The 25,534-nt window shown below is 43.9% G+C and overlaps 2 protein-coding genes and 1 non-coding gene across 3 annotated transcripts; 2 read left to right on the top strand and 1 right to left on the bottom strand.

The window, feature by feature from the left end:
* The first annotated feature begins 1,080 nt into the window (after window positions 1-1,080).
* On the top strand, window positions 1,081-24,596 carry Ash2l (ASH2 like, histone lysine methyltransferase complex subunit). Its single transcript, XM_038325720.2, has 16 exons — window positions 1,081-1,317; window positions 1,913-1,976; window positions 2,096-2,241; window positions 4,098-4,186; window positions 4,761-4,855; window positions 6,565-6,660; window positions 8,274-8,369; window positions 11,223-11,298; window positions 13,589-13,682; window positions 14,874-15,091; window positions 18,979-19,146; window positions 19,379-19,572; window positions 21,779-21,871; window positions 22,875-22,973; window positions 23,805-23,864; window positions 23,975-24,596. The coding sequence occupies exons 1-16, from the start codon at window positions 1,142-1,144 to the stop codon at window positions 24,080-24,082; spliced, it is 1,872 nt and encodes a 623-aa protein (XP_038181648.1). The 5' UTR covers window positions 1,081-1,141; the 3' UTR covers window positions 24,083-24,596.
* On the top strand, window positions 6,037-6,168 carry LOC119813862. Its single transcript, XR_005285305.1, has one exon. It is a non-coding gene; the product is annotated as a small nucleolar RNA SNORA76 (small nucleolar RNA).
* LOC119811739 (ATP synthase subunit f, mitochondrial-like) lies at window positions 16,798-17,188 on the bottom strand. The gene has a single exon (XM_038325721.1). It carries the CDS (start codon window positions 17,175-17,177, stop codon window positions 16,914-16,916), a length of 264 nt encoding a protein of 87 aa, XP_038181649.1. The 5' UTR covers window positions 17,178-17,188; the 3' UTR covers window positions 16,798-16,913.
* Window positions 24,597-25,534: the final 938 nt, after the last annotated feature.

The raw sequence follows: 25,534 nt of genomic DNA on the forward strand, positions 1-25,534 counted from the left end.
GGAATGTGAGCTCTCTCTCTGTCACGTGTTCTAGTCGCGATGCCTGCTGCTTGCTGCCATTTCTCTCCTCTGCCATCGTGAACTTTTAACCCTGTGAAGCCCTCAGGCCAAAATAGGAAACTCACCTTCTTCCTTAAGTTACCTGGGCGTTTCCTCATGGCAACAGAAAAGTAACTCATCAATGATCTATCCCTAATTTTTTTTAAAAGATCTATTGCAAATCATCTTTAAAAAAAAAAAAAAAAAGCAAATGTAGGGTCAGTGAAATGGCTCAGTGGGTAAAGACACTTGTTGCTAAGCCTGAGTTGGATGGATCCCTACAACCACACAACGGAAGGAAAGAATCTTTCCCGCAAGTTGTCCTGTCACCTCTCCAGTACGCCATGGCACAAACATGTCCACATAGACGCACACACGCGCATGCACGCGCGCACACACACAGAGCGAGCGAGAGAGGAGAAGGGAGATTCTGTTACAGTCTATATCCTAGAGTTTGGAGACCCTATGCTTCCTTCCACTTACTCCAGGGTTTCAACTACCAGCTCCTATCCCTCGTTCTCCACTTTTTAGTGTCTAAACTCAGTTCTCGGGTACCGACTCTGCTTCAGGGCTTCATTTTCCTCCTGGAAGAAGCCCCGCAGCTCCTGGCGCGCACGGGCTCTGGAATCTCCTAAAGCCACCAGGAAGCGGGCCCGGAGTGGCGAGCCACCAGGAGTGCAGCACCTTACAGCAGGCCTAAGCTAGCCAGGTGCTGTTTTTTTCTGGAAGTTTCTTACGTCTTATGCACGTTCGCTCTGCACACCACGGTTCAAAGGCAACGCTCTCAAATCCCCATATACGCGGTGGTTTCCACTCTTAGCCACGAAAATGAGCAGGTTTTTTGTTTGTTTGTTGTTGTTTTTTTTTTTAAGAAATAACGTAAATCTTTGAGGAAAACAGACCTAGTGCGCGGCTTCCCTCAAACACTGGCTCTCGGCATCGCGCTCCGCTTTTCTGTCCTTAAAGCGGGCGGGCTCCAAGTGCCTGATTCACAAGCAAGAGGTGGGCCCAACAAAACGCCTTTACCACTTTAAGACTGCAGGGCCCGGCGGCAACTCACTGAACGGATGCTATTCTCGCGAGAGCCGCCGAAGGGGTAGCAATGGCGGCCACTGGGGCAGGTCCTGGCCCTGGAGTGGGCTCCGGTCCTGGTCCTGGAGCGGCTGCAAGCGCCACCACGGCTGAGGAGGGAGAGACGGAGCCGGTGGCCGCCGCGGCTGGAGAGGGGCCGCCTGCTGCTCCGGGAGCGGAGCCCAGCTCCGGAGAGGCTGAGAGTGGGTAAGGCATCTGCAGCCCGCGAGAGCGCGAGACGGAGGGCCTGCCCCTCATGCAATCCCGGGGCTCGCGCCGCTCCGGTGCGGCCCTCCCTACCCAGGCCCTGCCGCCAACGGCTCGTCCTGCGCCGTGCCCTCTGCAACCCCGCAGGCTGCTTGGCTCTGAACTGCGCCTCAGACCTTGTTTCCTTCATCGCTCGTGTGAGCCAAGCAAGTTTCCCTTGCTCCCGCCCTTGCAATCCTCCTGCCTCTCCTAATCCTTGTTCCTGAAATAGCTCAGGAAGGGCATCTCCCGTCGGTGCCATTGTGGAAGGAGTCACAATCCTTCTGAAAACCCTAGAAAACGCAGATCCCTGTGACTCTTTCCCCCTTAGGAAAAAGCCGTGTAGATGTCTGTAACGAGACCCATTAGGCTTCACTGTGTTTGTCTTGACTATATCCCTTCTAATGTTCGGATTGTTTCCCTGGGTATCCAGTCCAGGACAGGCTTAGACTGCGAAGTCCATCCGTATTTGCCTCCACGGTTTTTATTTGTTGTTTGGTTTTGGAGTAGGTATTTCGAAGTTTGCTTATCTTGAAATCTCTTACTTTCTTTATAGGGATGCAAACTTGGTTGATGTAAGTGGTCTGGAGACAGAATCTTCTAATGGGAAAGATAATCTAGTAAGTATTATCTTACGCCTTTGAAAGGCAAACTAGATTTTGTTTTAAGATTTTTAATCTAATTTTAAAAAATGTAGTCCGCCAACCCATTTGATTCTCTTCTTGCCCCGTGCCTCCAGGAAGGTGCTGGCGATACTTCAGAAGCGATGGATACCCAGGTGGGCTCTGTGGATGAAGAGAATGGTCGACAGTTGGGAGAGGTGGAGTTGCAGTGTGGAATATGTACAAAATGGTTTACCGCTGACACCTTCGGAATAGACACATCGTGAGTACATTTCATGTTTGTTTGTTTGTTTTTTTAAGATTTATTTATGTATACACTGTTCTGCCTGCATGTATGGCAGCAGACCAGAAGAGGCCACCAGATCTCATTTTAGATGATTGTGAGCTACCATATGATTACTGGGAATTGAACTCAGGACCTCTTCCAGAGGATGGGGTTTGATTCCCAGCATCCATGTGGCAGCTCACAGTGGTCAGGGAACTCCAGCTATGGGGGATCCGCTACGCTCTCCTGACTTGTTTGGTTTTGTTTGGTTTGGTTTTTCAAGAGATGGTTTCTCTGTGTTGCTTTGGAACCTGTCCTGGAACTCACTCTGTAGATCAGGCAAAATAATTTGAAGGGTTGGCATGGGAGACTTGGAGGGAGGGAAGAAAGGGAAATTATGTAATCATTATAATCTCAAAAAATCGAAAGGCATTTTTAAAAAAACCAAAGGAAAAGAACTTCATATTTTCATAGTTTGTAGATCGATGGGTAGTATATTGTGCTCACCCTAACCCCTATTCAGTGACCAGTATGCTGACTGAAGAGTTATTGTCATTTAGTGTATATTTAAGTATTGAGAGCAGAGCCCTGTTAGGCATGCCCTTGCTTTTAAACTTACAGTGATTAGGAAATAAGACTATATAACTAGAAGAGATTATATAATTAGATTTGAGAAAAATTTTTAATTTATATTTAATTTTATATTTTGGGTTTGATATTTACAATGGTAAAGCCTGTTGTCACAAAAATCTGAAGGTGTAGCATATAGTCCAGTAGTAATGTACTCGGCCACTGTGTGCAGAACCCCGGATAGATCATCATCATCAGAAAGACTTTTTTTTTTTTTAATTTCTCAAGAACACTGAGCTAATCTTTGTGTGTTTTTTTCATGCCTAAAGTATACTTTGTTTCCTAATTGCTTCTAATCTACCCCTATATAAGTATCTTATACTCTGTCAGGAAGAAAAAACTTGTGCCTAAACACGTATTTAGTCAAAGCATCTATTCTGGAGAAATAAAATCACATTATGACTCAGATTGAGTCTCCTCTTCTATGGAATAGCTCAGTAGCTAGTAGGTGAGCATTTTTGACTCCGTGTGAGTAGCTGTTATGATGGCTCTCTAACTGGGTAGCCCTGGCTGCTCTGGAACACCCTTTGTAGAAATCTGGGGCTGGATTGTCTGCTCTTCCAGAAAACCTGGATTCAATTCCCAGCACCCACATGGCAGTTCACAACTGTCTGTAACTCCTGTTACCATCACACCATCACACAGACGTGCAGCAAAACACCAGTGTATACAAAATAAAATAAACCGTTAAAAAATTGCAGAAATCATCCTGCCTTTGAATCAGTCTTTATGGTTAAATTTTGAGTCCAGCCTGGCTGGATATTGAACATCAGGCTAGGCAGGGCAATACCACAAGACCTTGAAAGGGGAAAGAAAATGTATATTGAGTGGAGCTGATGGTGCATACCTGTAATTCAGGTACTTAGGAAGCTAAGAAAGGAGGATCACAAGTTCAGTCAGTACAGGCTGTAGCTAATTGTAAATCAGGACCCTGCCACAGAAAAAGCCAGAGTGGGTTGGTGAGATAGCTCAGTGGGTAGACACTTCCCAGGCAAGGCTGGCACCTGAGTTTGATCCCTGCAACCTTTATGAAGTTGGAAGGAGAGAACTGAGCCACAGGTTGGCCTCCCGCTCCTATACGTGTATCTTGACAAGTGTGCCCATACATGTATCATGTATACACACAACAAAAATAATAATAAATAAACTTTTTAAAGGAAGAAAACATGCTTAGGAATATGTTGAGTAGTTTACTAATTTTCTGTAATTTGGCTTATCCACAGATCATGTCTACCTTTTATGACCAACTACAGTTTCCATTGCAATGTGTGCCATCACAGTGGGAATACCTACTTTCTCCGGAAGCAAGCAAGTAAGAATAACTCTGGAGTATTTTTAAAAGATTGTCCCTTGGAAAACAAAAGGGATCTGGGTTAGCATACTTAGATTACCTTTGTTTAAGAACTGGTTGGAATTAGCTTGGAATTTCGCTCTGAATAATTGCAGTTGCTCATTTCAAACCAAATTGTTACTTTTGGCTGTTCCTGTTATTATTTTGTAGACCACTATCTTGGTTTCTCTACCTGGTAAGGGAAAAGGTTTGGGGGGGTCACAATCCATCATGACTGAAGTCACAGCAGCAGACATTTGAGGGAGCTGACCACATTGACCTCATAATTAGAAACACAGAACAGCATGTTTCAGCTCTGCTTGCGTTTTCTACTATACAGTTCAGGATCCCCTGCCCAAGTACTGCCCATGGTGGGCAAGCCTTCTGAAGTCTCCAGAGTCATGATAACCCCACAGGCAGCCTGATGTAGCTCATCCCTCAAGAGTCAAATTGTGTCAAGTTGAAACTAACCATCACACCTACTGTGTTGAATATGCTCTTATTGATAAAAATTGAGTTTTACAGATACATCTCCCTCCCCCCTTTTTTTTGATAGATTTAAAAGAAATGTGCCTTAGTGCTTTGGCGAACCTAACATGGCAGTCTCGAACACAGGATGAACATCCAAAAACCATGTTCTCCAAAGATAAGGTAGAGTTAGAATTAATGTAATTGCAGTATTGCTACAGAATCAAGTGAAACTTTTAGATTTCTTCTTTAACAAGTATAATAGTCTCCTCGGTTTTTATGAGTAAATCATCTTAGTAGCTACCTTGTTTATTCCATATATGGAAATAATAATTTACCAGTTTCCTAGTTAGTGTCATTTGGGTTAGCTGTTAGTATTATAAATTCTTAAGTAAACTTGGTTGGCTTTTTGAAAGCAAGCAAATCATCTATCCCATAATCAAGTCTGCTGTGAACCAGTCTGTATAGCCTTGGCTGGCCTGGAACTCGGCGTCTTCAAACTCAATCTCACTGCTTCCACCTCCCTGCTTCTTTCCCTAGCAGGAGCACAGAACTGGCTGCCTGGTTTCTGACCTCTTTTCTTGTCCCTGCAGGGAAAAATTGCTAACTGGCTAGGTGAAGGCCATTATGGGCAGCAGGCCAAAAACTGCAGGCAAAGATGGGAAGGATGAGAGCCACCAAGATACATTGCTGTGCTGTGATTTTATCATTGTTGTCAAGTGGGTCTCGCGAGTGAAAAGTGCACTGTAAAACACACTGTATTACAGGACAGTGGCCCACAGCTTGTGCTTACCTTGTCTTTATTATTCTCTCGTGTTTGACTTAATCTCACATTTCTTTCATTTGACCCTAGAAGCAATAATACAAACTACTATTGTCCACCAGATTTCTGACATTTGATTGTCTCACTTCTGACCAGGATAATTTTGTCACCTTGATAGCCAAAACCTTTGGCATGTCCCGATGAGTTTCCGAACTCTTTGTTTTCGGAATGACAGAGTAGTCTAAGCTTTCCCTACACTGTCCCCGATTTCCTTTTCTGTTTGGTGAATACTTAGTTTTCATGGGATTGACTGTGTGGTAGAGGGTTCTGCGAGATGGTCTAAAACCGTGGTGCCAGAGAATCAAGGTCAGACATCGATTTTGTCCTGTGAGCAACAGCAGGCAAGCCGGTCACCACCAGAGTAGGTGGAGAGGAGTCTGACAGGTGAAGTTTCTGACTTTCAAATTCGTGTAATGACTGTGGTTACAAAGTAACAGCTGAGTTAAGGGTATCTATAGTTTATGCTTCTGAGTGGTCAGTAATTGTAAATAAGAGAAAAAATAGACCTCTACAAAACAAGCTTAGAAGGTGCAGAACTCACAAGCTGCCTTTGAGCCCCCAGCGCTCCTCCTCATGGCGTCGGGGGTTAAGCTGCAGCGCCATAGCAGTTGCTACCACATAACTGGGACCACCTGCCCATCGCAGACGGGCCTTTTAACTGCTAGCTCCAGGCCCGGGTGTGGGGAGAAGAAGGTGCAGAACTCTAAATTACAAAAAAGACACGGTTTGCAGTGTCAGGAAGAAAAGGGCCTCAGGACAGAAGTCACCTTCCAGTTGACAACCAAGGGATGGGAGTATAACATCCTTAGGTGGACTGTCAGCCCTGAGCAGCTAAAATCTGTGTAGACTTACTTGAAATGCCCCAAATCTATATATTTGGTTGGTGGTTTGTTGTTTGACCTGAAATTCACAGCCACCTCCTGCCTAAGCCAAGTGCTGAGACTGAGCCATGAACTTAAAAGCTACAGGTGGATCTTTGTTTTGATTGTAATGAGGGCTTTAAAAGGGACTGTGTGTATAACTTTGAAAACAATTATAATTCTTAATGTATTTTATTTTTTACAAATAGGATATTATACCATTTATTGATAAATACTGGGAGTGTATGACAACTAGACAGAGGCCTGGGAAAATGACTTGGCCCAATAACATTGTCAAAACAATGGTAAGTACGTTAAAAACTGCATAGAGGATCAGTTTCAAAAAGTCAGTATTTCTAACAGTTAAATTCTATTTAGTTTGAAGTAATGTGATAGCTGAGAAAAATGCAAACTATTTGATATTAATCATTGAATGAGATACAGGTCATTAAATTTTGATTTTTTTTTTGTACAAATTCAGTTAATAACATAATGCCTTATGTGAATATCAGTCCCCAAAACTGCTTTGATGTGCTGAAACCCTTAGCTGCTGTTGCTGGTTTTGGGGTTTGGGTTTTTTTTTCTTTTCTTTTTTTTTTTTTTTTTTTTTTTTTTTTTTTTTTTTTTGCTTGCTTGTTGTTGTTTTATATGTACTTTATATGTATGTGTGTGTGTACCATGTGTATCCAGTGCCCATTGGGATCCCCTGGAATTAAAGTTACAGGTGGTTTTGAGCCACCTAATACTGACAGTGGAAAGTAAACCTGGGTCCTCTGGAAAAGCAGCAAGTGCTTTTAACTGCTGAGCCGAGCCCCCTGTCCACATCACTTTTGCAATTTGATTTTATACTAAACTTGGAGACCAATTTTTTTTTCAAATTTTCATTTTTTTTTCTTTTTTTTGGTTTTTTCGAGACAGGGTTTCTCTGCAGCTTTTTTTTTAAGAGCCTGTCCTGGAACTAGCTCTTGTAGACCAGGCTGGTCTCGAACTCACAGAGATCCGCCTGCCTCTGCCTCCTGAGTACTGGGATTAAAGGCGTGCGCCACCACCGCCCGGCTCAAATTTTCATTTTTGATTATATAAAAAAGACTTGCTCTGAACATAGAAGTAATGAGAGCACTTGAGGAGAGGTCAGCAGTAGGCTGCCAGCTCTCCTTAATTCTGTGAGAGGATAGCAGAGGGCTCTTGTTTTTCTGTTTGTCTCTTGTAGCCCAGGCCTTGAACTCAGCATGTAGACAAAGGTGACTGAACTTCTGGCTTCCCCTCCGTCCAGAGTGCCAGTTACAGTTGTCTGCCTCCTCACCTCTGCCACTTTACCTCGTGTTTGTGCTAGGGATCTCCCAGGGCTTCGTGCATTCTAGGCAAGGACTCTCAACTACTACTTCCAGCAGCCTAATACTGGAAAAGTACCTCTTCATCTGGGCGGTGGTGGCACGCGCCTTTACACGGGAGGCAGAGGCAGGCAGGTGGATATCTGAGTTCAAGGCCAGCCTGGTCTACAGAGCTGGCTCCAGGACAGCCAGGGCTGTTACACAGAGAAACCTGTCTTGAAAACAAATAAACAAAAAACAGACAACAAAAAAAGTGCCTCTTCCATTTGAGTTTTTATGGTCATATAGTAATTTTTTCTCTTTTTTTGGTTTGGTTGTTTTTTTGTTTTTGAAACAGGGTTTCTCTTTGTAGTCTTGGGTGTCCTGAAACTCACTTTGTAGACCAAGGTGGCCTCAATTCACAGAGATCCTCCTGCCCCTGCCTCCTGAGGGCTGGGATTAGAGGTGTGAGCTGCCACTGCCTGGCTCAGTTTTATAATAAGAGGAACCGTAGGGTTTTGGAGAGCACAATTAGGAATTGACATTTGGAGTTGATGACTGAATATCTTCTGTACTTCCATTATTACTAAGATACTGTGTTGTTTTAGAGTAAGGAGAGAGATGTGTTCTTGGTAAAGGAACACCCGGACCCAGGAAGCAAAGACCCAGAAGAAGATTATCCCAAATTTGGACTTTTGGATCAGGTACATTAATCATCCTTCCTTCATATTCTCTCTCTCTCTCTCTCTCTCTCTCTCTCTCTCTCTCACACACACACACACACATTCTCTCATCTTTATGTACATGAGGTATGTGCACTATGTGTAGTACCTGCAGAGGCCAGAAGAGGGAGTTGGAGCAGCGCCTCTGAAACTGGAGTTACAGACAGCTGTAAGCTGCCATGTGGGTATTGAGAACTGACCCTGGTCCGCTGGGAGAGTAGCAAGTGCCCTTAACCACTAAGCCATCCCTTCAGCCTTGTGTTCTTTTTCTGTCAGAAGCCATGTAGGGGTAGTGAACCAGTTTTGTTCATAATGGGCTGGAGATGTGGCTGAGTTGATAGAGTGTTTGCCTAGCAGCACTGTATGACCTGGGGTCGTGATGTGCTCATGACAGTGCAGTAAAGAGGTACAAGCAGAGAATCATGAGTTTGAGGCTGTGTCCAAAAAAAAAAAAAAAAAAAACAGAGGAGGAGTGTTGTATGAGGAGAGCGGGTCCTTTGTTTGTCCCAGCCACCTGGCTAGCTTACAGCCGAAATAATCATGCAGAAATTGTATTAATTAAATCACTGTCTGGCCCATATCTCTAGCCTCTTGTTGGCTAACTCTCACATCTTGATTTAACCCATTTCTAATAATCTGTATGTCACCACGAGGTCGTGGATTACCAGGAAAGATTCAGCATGTCTGACCTGGCAGCTCCATTGCGGCTCTCTCTTACTCCGCTTTCTTCCTCCCAGAATTCAGTTCTGTCTTCTCCGCCTACCTAAGTTCTGCCCTATCAGGCCAAGCAGTTTCTTTATTGATTAACCAATGAAAGCAACACATAAACAGAAGGACCTCCTACATCAGAGGAGAGGCTGGGGAGATGACTCCATGCATAAGTTTTTGTTGTACAAGCCTGAGAGCCTGAGCTCATATCCCCAGTTCCCTAGCACCCACATAGCCCAGCACTGTGGGGCAGGGACAGGCAGACTTGGAGCTTCCTGGCCAGTCAGCCTAAATGGCAAGCTCCAGGTTCAGTGAGAGACAGTCTCAAAAACTGGGTAGAGCCAGTGAGATGGCTAAGCCAGTAAACATTGCTTGCTATGCAGCCTGATGACCTGAGTTGATCTCTGAGGCCCTGGTGGAAGGAGAGAGCCAGTTTGCAAAGTTGTCCTTTTCTTTCTTTCGTTCGTTCTTTCTCTCTTTCTTTCGTTCTTTCTTTCGTTCTTTCTTTCTTTCTTTCTTTCTTTCTTTCTTTTTTTTTTTTTGTTTTTAAAGACAGAAGTTATCCCTGTCTGCTCTAGAACTCAATCTGTAGACTGGGCTGGCCTCAAATTCACCAATCCTCCTGCCTCTGCCTCCCGTGTGCTGGAATTAAATGTGTGCACCACCACCGCCTGGCCCTGCAGAGTTGACCTTTAACCTCTACATCTTCACTTGTTCTCACCCACATACAAAAAGGCCGACTGATAGAGGAAGACACTATTACTGACCTCTGGTCTCTACAGAAGTATGCTTGGCTGTGTGCAAGTCCCTCGCTCCCAACACACATGTACACACACGCACGCAGGATTGTTTGCATCTGTCAGGCACACTGCTACTGTGTGACAAGATCTCACTGTAGCCCAGGTTAGCTTATACCCACGACAGTTGTTACTGCCTCTGCCTCCCATGTGCTAGGGCCACTTGTGGGAACCACCATGCCTAGCTCAGAAACCAGTTTTGATTCTTGTTGTTCCTTAGTGTTAGGGCTTAGTTTTTTTTCTTTTTTTTTTTTTTTTTTTTGGTTTTTCGAGACAGGGTTTCTCTGCAGCTTTTTTAGAGTCTGTCCTGGAACTAGCTCTTGTAGACCAGGCTGGCCTCGAACTCACAGAGATCCGCCTGCCTCTGCCTCCCGAGTGCTGGGATTAAAGGTGTGTGCCACCACCACCCGGCAGGGCTTAGTTTTTGTAAGTTTTTTCTTTTTCTTTTCTTTTCTTTTCTTCAATTAAACATTTTTAATACAATCTTTTCTTATTTTACATAGTTAATCTCCATTCACACTCCCTCCCCTCCTCATGTTCCACCTTTCCCTCCACCCCACCCGCTGTCCACTCCTCAGAAAGGGTAAGACTTCCGTGGGGAGTTAACAAAGTCTGACCAAGGCCCTCCCCCCTGTATTCTGTTATCTGAAATTTTGCTCCTATAAAAACATTCTTTGTGGTGGAGAAAATTTCGAAGAATATGTGTTGTTAGAACCTTATGGGAAAAAGAAATTTCCTTTTTTTTTTTTTGCATGTCAAAGGACACGTTGGCAACTAGAAAGACTTTCAGGTTTGCCTTAAAGTGCTTGATTTGCTAACGTTTTTTGAGATGAGATCGGTCATTGTGGCATAGACTCAAAAATTCTGTTCTCAGTCTCCTTCTCCCAGCCACTGAGGCTGAAGCTGATTGCTGCCTCTGAAGATTTGAAGAGCTGGCCATCTCGGTGGCCCCTTTTGTAGAATGGCCACTAGAAATTCAGATTTCTGTCTCATAAATGGAAAGATACAGCTTTGTGGGCCAGAATTCCTGGAGAGCAGATTGAGGGTACCTGAGCACGCTGGCCTGCTGTGCGGCTCTCCCTCCACCTGCTTGCTTGGTTGATTGCATCCTGGAGTCACCCTGACCCTAGTTCCTGACCTGCGGCACTCATGCTCCTTCATGAATTCATGAAGTGTCCAACTGGGCACCTTGCCAGTTTGCTTTTTAAGATAATGACTTTCATTTTCTATGCTCCATTTTTGTCTGGTTTTTGTTTGTTTGTTTGGGGGCAATTATCAGATTTATTTGTTCGTGTGGCCTTTTTTTTTACTAGGATGTTTCTTCTTCTAGGATCTCAGTAACATTGGTCCTGCTTATGACAACCAAAAACAAAGCAGCGCTGTGTCTGCTAGTGGGAACCTAAATGGTATGTGCTTAAATATCCTGTCCAAAGATTTGTGAGTTCTGAAACCCTCGCCTAGAATTGGTGTTCTGTAGGATGACCCCGCCCTGAGTGATCGCTAAGATGCTTTTACATTGAGGCTCCAGCAGCTAGCAGACACTGGGGTGACAGTGGGAGAGGGCTCTTGTCACTTGGCAGCAGTTTGGTGTCATTGGCAGTGCTGCTAGCTCATCAGTTAGACACGTCAGTGGGATGTACTGGGACTCTAAGTCTGCGAGCATTAGTGATGTCCATCCAAGGTTATACTTTCTGCGATGTTAGATTCCACATCTGTATCATAGTAAACACTTGTGGGGAATTCATTTGCTCTCAACCCTTTTCCATAGCTCAGCTGTCACTTGGTGAGCTGCTTTTCTCCATCTAATTTTCTCTGTGAATTTTAGCATAATTCATATGACGAATTTCTGTCTGGATTACCTGCTATGGCATCCCCCCATAATCCCTCTAATTAATAGAGGAAATTCTCTTTGCTGTTAATCTAATGAGGACTGGCAGGCAGGGTGGGCGGGGAGCTAGGAGGCAGTTTAGTGGCTATCCATCCCACACTTGGCATCATTCATTAACTTGTCTGTTAGAATGGGTGCATTTTAAATACATAAATCTTGTCCAGTTAGCATTCTAAGGTGTGTTGGAAATACAAGTGTATTTACTATCTTACACCGTGCTTTCCCGTTGTAACTGTTGATGCTTGACAAAACATAGTGCCGCTTCTGTTCTTACAGGTGGAGCCACTGTGGGAGGTGAATTCCTCTCTGTCTTCTTTCAGCCTCAGACTTAAGTATCTTGTGGTTTGAAGTGCTTTTGCTGAGCTTTCGTAGAAGCTAAATAATTTTAAAGCATTGTGAAAGTGGTGTGATGGCACTTACTATGAAGCTATAGTTCCAGTTTAATGGCGGGAATAAAAGCTTGATGTTGTCATATTCTGCCTGACATAGCCAGCCAGCAGTCCTCTTCAGTGTTGCTTATTCTGTTGAAGCAGCCCCTAAATGGTAGTAGAGGATTTGGCAGGTTTTTAATTGATTTTGTCATCACAACTGTTTAACATTAAACCTTTTATGAGCTGAGTGAATAACAGCCAGGTTCATAAAAGGACATTCTGCATTAATCTGGTACTGTGTGTGCAGAATATGACCTGCCCTTCATGTCTTTATTCTTTTTATTGCAGCAGAAATGCTGATAATTTTCAAGCTTGTCCCAAATTTACATATAGTACTCTATGCAGTTGTTTACATAAAGGTGTTTTCCTGCAGTTGAGGGACATTTTCTGGAAAGAGAAAAACAAACTGAGAATGGACAAAAATTAGAACAAAACACATAAGGTAATATAATATTTCTTGTGACCTGACTATGTAGTAAGTTCTAATATAAAATGTATAAATTGTTGTATTTGCCCTCCAAGCAGGTTCATATAACGTACTGAATTCATTGGCACAGTCTTAAGTGTATTGATGTGGAACCAAAAACTGCTTACTAAATTTAAAGCCTCCATTCTTGAGTCATATAACTATGATGAGTTTTCAAACACTGGAGAGAAACACCTTTTTAGTATTTATGTTTTTGTTTTTTGTTTGGTGTACTTTTGTCTTGTATATTCAAGCGCTTTAAGTAGATAATGCCTTTATATGTTTATGAAATATATTACGCAGTTCAAGCAAGTGGACATTGACCTACGATAAGGACATTTACATCAATGTTTGTATTAAGTGGTGAACACAATCCATGCAATTGTTTTCATTCTATTTTAGCTGTGGGTGCTTGGAATCTGAATACAAATGCATTTGTGTTACAACCCCATGAAGTGCTGTTGCTTACAGTCCATTAAAGGGCTGGAAAGATGACTTGGTCAATAAAGGTACTTGCTGCATAAGCCTGGTGACTTTAGTTCAGTCCCTGGAGCCCATGTAAAGTTCAGATGCAACTCTACAAAGTTATCCTTTGACCTCCACATACATACATTAATTAATTGATTGGTTATTTAATTTTTTTTTAGGAGGAAAGGAAGGTTGAAGATGTAACACAGATACTAGGCATTCTAGATTCGTGTGACCTTTATTGTCAGAACTGGCCCAGGACATTGGCTGTGAGATACAGCTGATACTTTTAAAACTAGGCTAAAAATCCAGTATACAGCAAGGAAAAACACCCTCTGTGATGTTACACAAATGCACTTTGGGGGATGGCAGTCGCCATCGACTTTGAGTGTCGTTGTGCCTCCAGTGTGGCTCTGTGAAAATGATCTGTCTTCTCTTCAAAGGGGGAATCGCAGCAGGAAGCAGTGGGAAAGGAAGGGGAGCCAAACGTAAACAGCAAGATGGAGGGACAACAGGGACGACCAAGAAGGCCCGAAGGTGGGATCACCCCCACCCCACTTCCCCTTACCCTGTTTATGTGCTGTAGGCAAAATCCACTGAAAGGGAAAGAGCTGTGTTCTTAAGGCTAAGAATATGGGGGTTTGTTTGTTTGTGGTGAGTTCTGAACCCCTGGTGAGACAATAACTTCAAATGAGGTCTGTCTTTTTTTTTTTATTTTATGCACATTGGTGTTTTTGCCATCATATGTCTGTGTGAGGGTGTTGGATCCTGTGGAACTGGAGTCACAGACAGTTGTAAGCTGCCATGTTGGTGCTGGAAATCGAATCCTGGTCCTCTGGAAGAGCAGTCAGTGCTCTTAATCTCTGGACCATCTCTCCAGCCCCCAAGGTCTTGTCTTTTATGGACCTGTTACTATAAAATAGGTGCTTGCACTGGAAATACAGGTCAGTATTAGAGGACCTGCCTGACATGTGGGAGGCCCCAGGTTGAATTCCCAGCATTGAAACAACAAAAGGCCCAATAATAGTGTCTTCTGTTCTGGGGAATAAAGTCCCTTAAGAGATCCTGGGATGGCTAGATAGGTTAGAGAATAAAGCTTACTCACTGTTAGTGCCTCAGCTTCCTTCCTCTCCTTTCCATGTCTCTTCCTTTTCCCGTCCAAAGCTGAGGCGATGAAATCCAGGTCACTTCTGATTTAGACTGGCAAATCGTGTGTCTCCAGGTTTCTGTCTCTTGATTTATATACCAAGGGGCTGGAGATGCACATAGCTCAGTTGGTAGAGTTCTTCCTAACACATGCAAAGGCCTGGGTTTGACCCCAGAATTGGATAAAGCAGGTTGTAAAACAACAGTACATGTGTAGAGTTGGTGTCAGTCCCCTGCAAACTACAAGTAATTTAAGGAAATCTTTACCGGGTGTTTGGTGATTTGATTGAGTTAAATAAAGCATTTGTTGTAAAGTTGAATGCATTCCACTAGAAGCAACAAATCAGAGACCTTTGTCTTTTCATTTGAGACAGTGTTTCTGTTTTGCCGCAGCAGCAGCTGTCATGGAACTGGCTCTGTAGACCAGGCTGGCCTTGAACTTAGAGATGACCTGCCTCTGCCTCCCCGGTGCTGTGATTAAAGGCGCACGCCACACCACCTGGTTTAGAGGTCTCTTACAAGCTAGAGCACAGGTGAACTAGAGAGAGCTTGGTTTCTTCAATGAGTTTTTCTTTTTTTCAGTGACCCTTTGTTTTCTGCTCAGCGTCTTCCCCCTCATGGCTACCCCTTGGAACACCCGTTTAACAAAGATGGCTATCGGTATATTCTAGCTGAGCCTGATCCTCATGCCCCTGACCCAGAGAAGCTGGAACTTGACTGCTGGGCGGGAAAACCTATTCCTGGAGACCTCTACAGAGCTTGCTTATATGAACGGGTTTTGTTAGCACTACATGATCGAGGTATGTATGGGAAATTGTGCTGGTTAGTTTTTTTGTTATTTGGGAAGAGGGACCCCTAACTGAGAAAATGCCTCCATCAGGTTGGCCTGTGGGCAATCAGTAGGGTACCTTCTTGATTGATAATTGGTATGGGAGGGCTCAGCCCACTGTAGTGACGCTACCCCTGGCAGGAGGTTCTTGGCTACATAAAAGAAAATCTGGCAGGCGGTGGTGGCGCACAACTTTACTCCCGGCACTTGGGAGGCAGATCAGGTGGATCTCTGAATTTGAGGATAGCCAGGGCTACACAGAGAAAACCCTGTCTTGGGGGAAAAAGGAAAGAAAAAAAAAAAAGGAAAGAAAGAAACCGACCTGAACAAGCTATGGGAAGCATGCCAGTAAACACTTCCTCTGTTTCTGGTTCCGTTTGTGCGTTGACTCCCTCAGTGAGGGTAGTGTTAGATGGAATAAACTGTCCCTCTCCCAAGTTGTTTTGGTTATGATGTTATCCCAGCAATAGAGATCTAACTAGGATGGAAGCCAGTGCAGGGCTGTGAGGTGTTGCTCTGGTACGCCTGACTGTTTGCTCTGGGGCAGAGCGTGGACTGGAAAAGCCGCTAGATGCCAAGCTGAACGGGCTGTTCTGTGAAAGCTTGGAAGGTAGCCTGCTGAACGCAGTGCAGACGGTAGAGGCTGGCATGGAAAGTTGCAGTTGCATGAGCTCAGAGAGTCCCTCAGAAACTGGATATTTGTATTAAGAATCTGTGCTTTCTAGTCAGCTCGAAGAATCAACTGTGACTAAGAAGACACCAGCCTCACTGAGGTAAAATCTTCTAGGAAATGTTTCCTCAGGGTCAGCACACAAAGCTTTGGTCCAGAGTGGGCCAAGACTTCATCTCAAGCTGGCAGCCTAACCTAGTACATGGAGACAGGCCGGGAGAGGCCATTGATGAAGGTTCCATTCAGTTACAGTGGAAACCTTGAGATGGGATTGAAGGGGTCCTAGAAGTGCCGTGTGGTAAGGTTGGAGTCCCTACAGAGAGGTCAGAAGAGGCTACTGGTTAAGGTGCAGCTCAGTTGTAGTGGTGGCTACAGCTCCAGGTTTGGAGGTGCCAGGACCATGGGGTAACTGCCAAGGATAGCATAGGTGTGGAGGAAAGCCCATCTGGTCCTAAGGGACATGGGACATACTGCAGGTGGCAGAACCGGAGAAGTGCAACTGCCAAACCCTTGGTATTTATCACAGCAATAGAAATTTAACTAGGTCAGCCAAAATTCCTTTATAGTAACCTGTTCTCAAGAGCTCATCTCCTCCCACAAGACCGGCATTAACCTTCTTTTAGAGTGGTGCCCCGTGACTAATCCAATCACAGCATGTATGCCCACGTTAGTGGATGTCAGCGCCTCTGGAGTGCCTCATGGGGTAGAGGTGGACATTTGTAAACCAACCTGCACATAAACCTGTGGCCACAGTGAATTCATATCAACAGCTGGAATTCCAGCCGAACAACATAGGATGCTTCCTTCCCCTTTTACCTATTTCTAACTTATTTTTCCAACAGCGGAAAACTTAAAAATTAAGCAAAAAAACTTGACTGACTAGATAATTACCTGTAGTATATTTACTTTCCCACTAATAATACCCATGTAGGATAATTTTAGAAATTACAGTATCAATAGCCAGGAACTTCTTTTTTTTTTTTTTTTTTTTTTTTTTTTTTTTTTTACCAGTCAGTCACCTTTTATTGGACACTAGTTCTTGGGACATGAAGATCCAGCCAAAGTTGAGTTCTTCACGGATGGGCTTAGGAGAGGTGTGCAGTCCCCTCATGGTGGCCCTTCTTCAGTGGTACTTGCGTCGCCGCTCATGTTTGAGTTCCTTGTAAGAAATGCAGTAGCTGAAAACCACATAGGCTGCCAGCACCATGTTAATCCCCGAGATGCTGCCTTTCCGCACATTGATGTACTTGTTGTAATACCGGTCATAACCTCTCTGAAAGGCTCCCACAATGCCACTGGGGGTGAAATTCCGCATCAATATCCAGCTTGGCAGTTCTCCAAGTTTAACCTCCATAAGCTTCTCCTTCAGTGGCACGAGAGACGCCATCTTGCAGTCCCGGTGTCCGCAAAAGCCCAGGAACTTCTTGTAATGCAAGAATGTAAGAAAGTATTTTGAGTCAGGCAGTAGTGCATGCTATTCCAGCATTCGGGAGGCAGAGGCAGGTGGATCTGTAAGTTTGAGACCAGCCTGGTCTACAAGAGCTAGTGCCAGGACAGGCTCCAAAGCTACAGAGAAACTTTGTCTTGGGGGGAAACGTTTTGTTTTAAAAGGGTGAGGGTAGCTCAGTAGTGTAGCACTTACATAATGTACATGAAGTTTTGAGTTTGTTCCCCTCCACCACACACACAACACACAGAATGAGACTTGTCAAAGCAGGATTCAGCTACTGTGAGAATCACTAGATTGTAGTAATTGAGTGCAGCTGTTTGACTTTAGTGTCTATTCAGGACACTGTTGGTTTGCTAGGTTGGTTTGCTGGTGTGGCCTACCGTTTTGTGTCTTCCTGTATCTAATGGGGGTGTGTATGTGTAGCTGGGTGTGCCATGGCCTACATGTGTAGATCAGGGAAAGCTCTGGAGTCAGTTCTATATTTAGGTCGATTCAGCAGGTTTGTGCAGCAAGTACCTTTACCCATTGGCCTAATTACTATGATATTGGGTAAGACTTTGTACTTAGCTGGGTGTTTGTTGGTGGCTCATGCTTTTAATCCCAGTACGTGGGAGGTAGAAGCAGGCGGATCTGTGAATTTGAGGCCAAGAGCTAGTTCCAGGACTGTTGTTAACACAGAGAAACCCTGTCTCGAAAAAAAAAGAGTCCACAGCACAAACAAACGTAGCACATCTTTACATAGTTAGAATAGTGTCCCATAACACTTGTCCTCTGAAAACTTATCTTTTCCCTTCGCCAGGTAAACCCTGCTAACATTTCTAACTCCAGCTGTATATGGTGTTGAGTTAGGTCTGGACCAGGGGAAACATGTGGCTTGTTTGAAGATGCTGTGGCTCCTGGAGGCAGGATAAGTTCAGATGTCACATCTCTTCCCCAGACTGATAAGGCTTGGGTCCTGTTCTGCGGTAGTCAGTGCTGCAGTGTGGTTCTTGGTTTCTTGGGGTCTTTTAAGCCACGGGTTAGGAGGGAAAGCTGCCTCCCCAGTGTCCCGCAAGCTGCTCATACCTGCCTGCCTATCTTATGTCACGGTAATTTTTTCTAGTTTTGTTTAACTGTTCTACCTAAGCTGGCCTTGAACTTCTGGACTACAGGGGTCCCACTGTAGCCTCCCTAAGTAGCAGTTTTCTAGCTTTGATGGTGTTGTGGTTATGGATGATACCATTTAGAGAGATTGACAGAAGGGACTCTTAAACTATGCTGAACCGTAAACACTTGATCTAGTGATTCTTGCCTGTTTTCTTTTTACAGTCACAGGGTTTCACTATGTCACCCTGGCTGTCCTGGAACTCAATCTGTAGACCAGGCTGACCTCCACCTCACCCAGCTTTTTTTTTTTTTTTTTTTTTTGCGGGGGAGGCCTTTTTATAATCTTTGTGTAGTAGAAATGCCTTAGAGCCAGGCAGTGGTGGTGCACGTCTTTAATCCCAGCAAACTCTGTCTCAAAAAAAACAAAGCGGGGGTGGGGGGCGGTCTGGAGAGATGACACAGAGGTTAAAGGCTATTCTTCCAAAAGCCCTGAATTCAATTTTCAGCAACCCCATGATGACTCACAGCCATCTATAATGAGATTTGCTACCAACACTGTATACATGATAAATAAGTAAATCTTTAAAAGGTGGGTGTGCTCAGGTCTCTGAGTACCTCAAATAACTCCTTGCCTTTGCCTCTTTCACTGTAGCTCCCCAGTTAAAGATCTCTGATGATCGGCTGACTGTGGTTGGAGAGAAGGGCTACTCCATGGTACGGGCCTCTCATGGGGTACGAAAAGGTGCCTGGTATTTTGAAATCACTGTGGATGAGATGCCACCAGATACTGCTGCCAGGCTGGGCTGGTCCCAGCCATTGGGTAAGCAGAGGGCACTGTGTGGGCCTTACAGCAGGGGTAATCTGGCTCATTGTTTACCAGATTGTGGTCTTAAAGTTAAATTCCTGAGGGAGTAGCCAGTTTGGTATTCCCATAATTCTGTAGAGATAGTTTGGGAGCGCTTTACAGAGTTGACCAAAAAGATGTGCGGTGGGAAGCAGAATGAGCGTTAGCTGCAACCCTCTGATCTCCACATGTCTTTTCATTGGGACAGGTAACCTTCAAGCTCCCTTAGGGTATGATAAATTCAGCTATTCTTGGAGGAGCAAAAAGGGAACCAAGTTCCACCAGTCTATTGGCAAACACTACTCGTCTGGCTATGGACAGGGAGATGTCCTAGGGTTTTATATCAATCTTCCCGAAGACACAGAGACAGCTAAGTCACTGCCGGACACTTACAAAGATAAGGTGAGTTGTCCCCTTCAACTGCTTCCTGGCTTTGACAACCTGTGGCGGTCAACCCCTGTACCTGTTGCTTAGGTTCTGTTGTGATGGTACCCCATGGTGTGTGTGTTTCCCATATCTTTTCAGACATAGCAATAAAATTGAAAGAATTAAGGCTTTAGTCCCTGATTGGTCCACCTAAATTCTATCATTAACATGTTATCAATTCGTTCTTTTCTATTATGTACCACTGGGAAATTGGTGGACATCATTGTAATTCCCCCAGTAGGTACTTTGAGAAATATATTATTAGTCATTGTTCAACTTTGGATTTACATACACACACACACACAGACACACACACACACACACACACACACACACAGAGAGAGGGAGAGGGAGAGATACAAATTTTAAGTCTTTTTTTTTTCCAGGTACAGAATTTTTAATTTTTTTTTAAGTATTGTTTAAAAGTCAAGCCCAGGGATGGGAGAGATGGCTCAGAGGTTAAGAGCACTGTCTGCTTTTCTGTTGGACTTGAGTTCAGTTCCCAGCAACCACATGGTGGCTCAAAACCATCTATAAGTGGAATCTGATGCCCTCTTCTGGTGTAAAGGTGTACATGCAGAGTGTGTGTGTGTGTGTGTGTGTGTGTGTGTGTGTGTGTGTGTGTGTGTGTAATTGTACACACACACATACAAAATCTTTTAAAAGTTTTAAAAATAAATAAGTTTGACACAGAGCCTTCAACATGTCTGGCTAGCACCTTACCACTGAGCCACATCTTTTTTTGTTTTGTTTTTTGCTTTTGTTTGTTTGGTTTTAATTTTTCAAAACAGGAGTTTTCTAGAGTGTAACAGTCCTAGCTGTCCTGGAACTCACTCTTATAGATTCTTGTGACTGTGTTGTCTGCCTGTATGTATGTGTACTATGTGGATACCCGGTGCCCAGAGTCCAGAATAGGACAGTGGATCCCCTAGGCTGGACTTGAACTCTATTATGAGCTACCGTGTAGGTACCAGGTTCTCTGAAAAAGCAGCCAGTGCTCTTAACTTCTGAGCCGTTTCTCTAGGCGCTCTATTCCATATTGGGTTTTGTTTGTTAAGATTTATTTTTATTGTTATGATTTAAAGATTGACTTATATGTATATGGGTGTTTTGTCTGCATGTACATCTTCACACCAAACGAGGGCATCAGATCCCATGTGGTTGCTGGGAATAGAACTCAGGAGCTCTGAAGAGCAACCATCCAGTGCTTTTTAACCACTAAGCCATCTCTCTAGCCCTAGCCCTCTGTTCAGTTTTATGGTATCTTTTGTGTACCTCCCACAACGGTCAGGGGTGTCCGTTTGATTCAGCTAGAGTTGGAGTCACAGGTGGGAACCAAACTCAGGTCTTCTGCAAGAGTAGTGTCTGCTCCTGACCACAGAGCCATCTCTCCAGCCCTAATGGGTCTTCTGATGAACCAAAGTGTTAATGTTTATGAAGCCTGGTTGGTTTGTTGTTTGTTTTTGGATTTTTCTTCTGTGTTTGCTTCTGTGACTTAAATGTTGGTGTACCCCCACAAGTCATGAGAATATCCTTCCGTGTTTACCTTTGACCTTGCATTAGGTCACTGATGACTTACTTTGAATTAATCTTTGTGTACAGCGGGGAGGGTGAATATGTATTTCTTCCTTAGAAATATCAGAATATTCCAACATGATCTGTTTAACTTCTTGCATCTCCCCTGGAATTCTTTGGTGTTTAGTGAAAAATCAACCACACAACTACTCCAGTGATCCCAAAATGTTGTCATAGAATAGGAAGTTGTCGGCTCTGTGAAATGGTTCCCCATGATTTTTCAATTAATTCACTTTCTTTTATAGATACTTTGTGGTTTTTTTGTGTATAATTCACTTACTAAGGTCTTTTTTTGGGGAAATGCATAACACACATGGCCCACTAGTCTTTTTTAAAGTACTTTAAAAACCTTGTCTCGAAAAACCAGAAAATAAATAAGTACTTAAGAGCCAAGTGATGGTGCACGCATGTAATCCCAGCACAGCCAGGGCTACAGAGTGAGACCCTGTCTTAACAAAACTTAGTGCTTAGGAACTGAAACATTCACAAAACTCAGTGAAAAACACTGTCATGGCATTGTCTGTGTGAATCTGCCTTTGTTTTCTCTGTGATGATGCAGCTGACTCTTGAATATGACGTTTTCTTTTTTTCTTACTGGATTTTCAAGGCTTTGATAAAGTTCAAGAGTTATTTGTATTTTGAAGAAAAAGACTTTGTGGACAAAGCAGAAAAGAGCCTGAAACAGACTCCCCATAGCGAGGTGAGTCACAGTCATAAATACATCAGATAATGATGCTTTGAAGATCTGACTCCTTGAGGACACCTTCAGTCCCAGCACTTGGGAGGAAGAGGCATGCCAGCCTGGTCTACAAGAGCGGGTTCCAGGATTGTCTTGAGTGAAGCAGCTGAGGCCCTCGGGTACTGGGGGATGGAGGTCAACATGACTGCCTGCAGCTGAGAACTTCCTCAACCTGGCGCTTGTGCTCCCTGTATCCCCTGTTGCATTACAGTGTTCTTTCTGGGACTGATAAGGAGCCATGCAGGGGGATTAAAGAAGCCGTGAGCTAGACCTTCTCCTAGGAGATGCCAAGTACAGAGGGAGAGCAGAACTAGGGAGACTGGCTGGTGTCGCTCAGATGCCAGGGCCTGATAGCTCACTCGTGCTCTAGAACTCTGCCTGCCTGCCCTCCCAGGCACATCCCCAGGGCCAAACAAGAACAGAGGAGTAAGAGAGTTGTAAATGTTTTGGGAGGAGAAATTATATCAGTTTAAAGCTGAAATAAGCAAGAAAAAGTCGAAAATAAAGTCTTTTTGATACTTGTTAGAAACATGGTGCAATGAAAGCCGAGTGTGTTGGCACATGCCCGTAAGCACGGTGCTTATGAGGTGTAAAGCAAGAGTTTAGGGCACCCTCAGGAGCAGAGTGAGCTGTAGGCCAGCCTAGACTACATGGGACTGTCTCAGTCCCTCCTCCAAGTATAATGTACATGGGATCTCAACTGTTGAACTGTTCGGTATCTGTAGCATGGAAATTTAAAAACAAATAAGCTTAAAGTCAGTGGAAACATTATTATTAATTTTACTTGAAAAGCCTAGCATATAATTTAAGATGCTATATAAAATGTATGTTATTCTTAAAAGGACTAACATTATTGTCATTTGATCTGGTAACAGTATTCAGTGTTCCATAATTGAGGGGTTTTTTTCATATTTTGTTCTTTTTAAAAAAAAAATCTGAAGTAAAACCTTGATCTTTGTTTCAGATAATATTTTATAAAAATGGTGTCAATCAGGGTGTGGCTTACAGAGATATTTTTGAGGGAGTTTACTTTCCGGCCATCTCACTGTACAAGAGCTGCACGGTATGTACCCTGTGTTTGGTGTGGGGGGGGTGTGATGAAAGAACTGTTGATTTGAGAGGAGAGTGACTTACAGAAGGAAATCTAAAGCCTCTGGAGGCTGGAAATGTCACATTCTGGATGGGTCGAGTATTGGCAGACGTCATTGTTTAACGCTAAACATACACAGCACATGCATTCGGGAGTCACTGGCGTCGTGGTTGATTATGTAATATGTTTACTGCCATCAATAACTATAGAAAATATAGTCAGGCATGGTGGTGCACACCTTTAATCCCAGCATTTGAGGGGTAGAGGCAGGCTGAATTCTCTGTGAGTTCAAGACCAACCTGGTCTACACAGTGAATTCCAGGACAGCCAGAGCTGTGCAATGAGACCCTGTCTCAAAAAAAATCCTGCATGAAGAAAGGGATTATCATTGCTGATTGTTTTAAAAGGAAAAATTGGTACATGGAGATTCCATGTATTAGTGTTGCTACCTCCCATAAACAAAGTAAGATTAGGGAATTTCTGGACTCCAAACAGAAATAGTGAGAAATCTATTTCTACCTAGTGCTTGATAGCCATAAGGGTGTTGATCACTTTTAGCAATGTTAAAATATATCTTGTTTGTTCCAATCTTAGTGACATTGTTTTTACTTTGAAACAGGGCCTGCTGTGTAGTTCAGCATAGACTCAAACCCAGGATCCTCCTGTTTCAGCCTCTAGTGCTGGGATTACAGGCATGAACCACAGTTCCTGCTTCTTGTAGTTTTCCTTTAAATATCCCCTGCCAAATAAACTTTTTTTCTTTTTCCATTTTTTCCCGTGTCTGCATGAATTGAACTTACCCAGGTTTCCATTAACTTTGGGCCATCCTTCAAATATCCTCCGAAAGATCTCACTTACCACCCTGTGAGTACCATTAGAATGTCTGCATGCATCCTCGATGATTGATTTCTTGCTGTGGCTTTTGTGATCACTCACTTTCCTGTTTGCTTGTTTGTTTTCTATTCCTCCTGCAGATGAGCGACATGGGCTGGGGCGCTGTGGTGGAACACACGCTGGCTGATGTTTTGTATCATGTGGAAACAGAAGTGGATGGAAGGCGCAGTCCACCCTGGGAGCCCTAACCAATCCTTGCTTCAGACAGCCTTCTGTGGAATAATATCCGTTTTTGCTTTTGTTTATGAAGTGTCAAATGTTGTCCCAAAGATGCTGCCACACGCTTTGTTGAGGTAAAAGAGACTGCAGCAGAATCCCCGCCCTCAGCCTTCCCTCCCCACTTCAGCTACCACTCTTTCTCTGTGAGTGCCATACATTAGCCAGCAACCGCCCAGACTGCCTGTGATACTGGTGCTGTGCCGCACGCCTGCAGCAGGACTTGTTACCGTCCTGCATTCTCTAAAAGTGAGCAATCATGCCCATGCAGTAGTGTTTATAGATGTTTGCGTCCCTCCTGGCTTCTGAGAGTGGCTGAAATCGGTGGCAGTACATTCAAAGCCGTCTAAAAGCTATCTTTTCTAGTGTGGAGCTTGGGGAGCTGTGAAGCCTAGTGGGTTTCTATGAACTGTAATTGTGAAAGGAGTTTGCCTGCAGGTTTAACAGTTAGATCTTTCCTCCAATAAAAGTTGTTTGCAAGCTTGAGTGGCACTTGGCTTCGCTTGAGGTTGAGTTCCTCTTATGACAGTGTGAGAACGGGGTAGCACTGGAAGAATGGACAGACTTCAGGCTTAGGCTTCAACCCCTCTCTTCCTCTGTGAGCAACCAGGCGTTTCCGCTGTCCTGTGGAAACTGGAATCTCAAAGAGAGCAAGAGTGTTAATGGCCTCCTAGCTCTTCTGTTTGAACCCGGTGTTGGTGTATGCAGGGGTTCTCTTGCCTGCCTTCCTTTCTAAAGGCCAGCCAATGGTTAAGATACAAGAATGCAAGTGAGCCTTCCTTTAGGAGGACCCCCTAATGGCCTCCCTTTTTAACTTGTTTCTGTATTTAAAAAGCAAACCCCTAGAATGACATAAAGACTGCCCTATGTAATGTAGTTTTTTGTTTTGTTTTTTTACCTAAGTACTAGGTAAAGTGATTTGATTCCCCTGGAGCTAGGTGGTATGGTATAGGAGCTATTGTTGTACTTTTTTTATTTTGCTATTTAAGAAATTCCCCAAGGTTCAAGTGATTAGTAACACAAATGGCAGTACTGTTCCACCTGTCTCCTACTGAATCACCCAGACTCCTCAGTTCATCCATTTAATATCTTTGTTGTTTGTTTTTGTGTTTTGAAGCAGGGACTATGTAACCTGGCTGTCTATGGGAGACTAGGCTGGTCTCAAACTGACAGAGATCTGCCTTCGTCTGCCCCGCCTTGGGGGCTGGGGTTAGGAACGGACCACATTTGGCTTGTCCATTTACTACTATCTTAACAAGAAACTTACTATAGAGTCGGTACTATTGTAAGCAGGGTCACAGCCTATCACTAATGCAAGGACTGGTCTGAGAAGGACAAGCCACTTACAAAGTGAGATTGTTGGAGTTTGAAGGACTCCCAAGAAAAGAAACTAGTAGAAACTAGAGGTAACGTGTTGGCATATA

Source organism: Arvicola amphibius, chromosome 4 (assembly GCF_903992535.2).
Source record: "Arvicola amphibius chromosome 4, mArvAmp1.2, whole genome shotgun sequence".
Classification (NCBI taxonomy): Eukaryota; Metazoa; Chordata; class Mammalia; order Rodentia; family Cricetidae; genus Arvicola; species Arvicola amphibius.

What these genes read in the sequence shown, in the direction of transcription:
- Ash2l (XM_038325720.2), top strand. Translation starts at nt 1,142, where the DNA reads ATGGCGGCCACTGGGGCAGGTCCTGGCCCTGGAGTGGGCTCCGGTCCT. An exon ending in GTTAGCACTACATGATCGAG is followed by an intron (nt 15,092 to 18,978) that starts GTATGTATGGGA and finishes CTTTCACTGTAG; the next exon opens with CTCCCCAGTTAAAGATCTCT. An exon ending in AACAGACTCCCCATAGCGAG is followed by an intron (nt 21,872 to 22,874) that starts GTGAGTCACAGT and finishes TCTTTGTTTCAG; the next exon opens with ATAATATTTTATAAAAATGG.
- LOC119811739 (XM_038325721.1), bottom strand. Translation starts at nt 17,177, where the DNA reads ATGGCGTCTCTCGTGCCACTGAAGGAGAAGCTTATGGAGGTTAAACTT.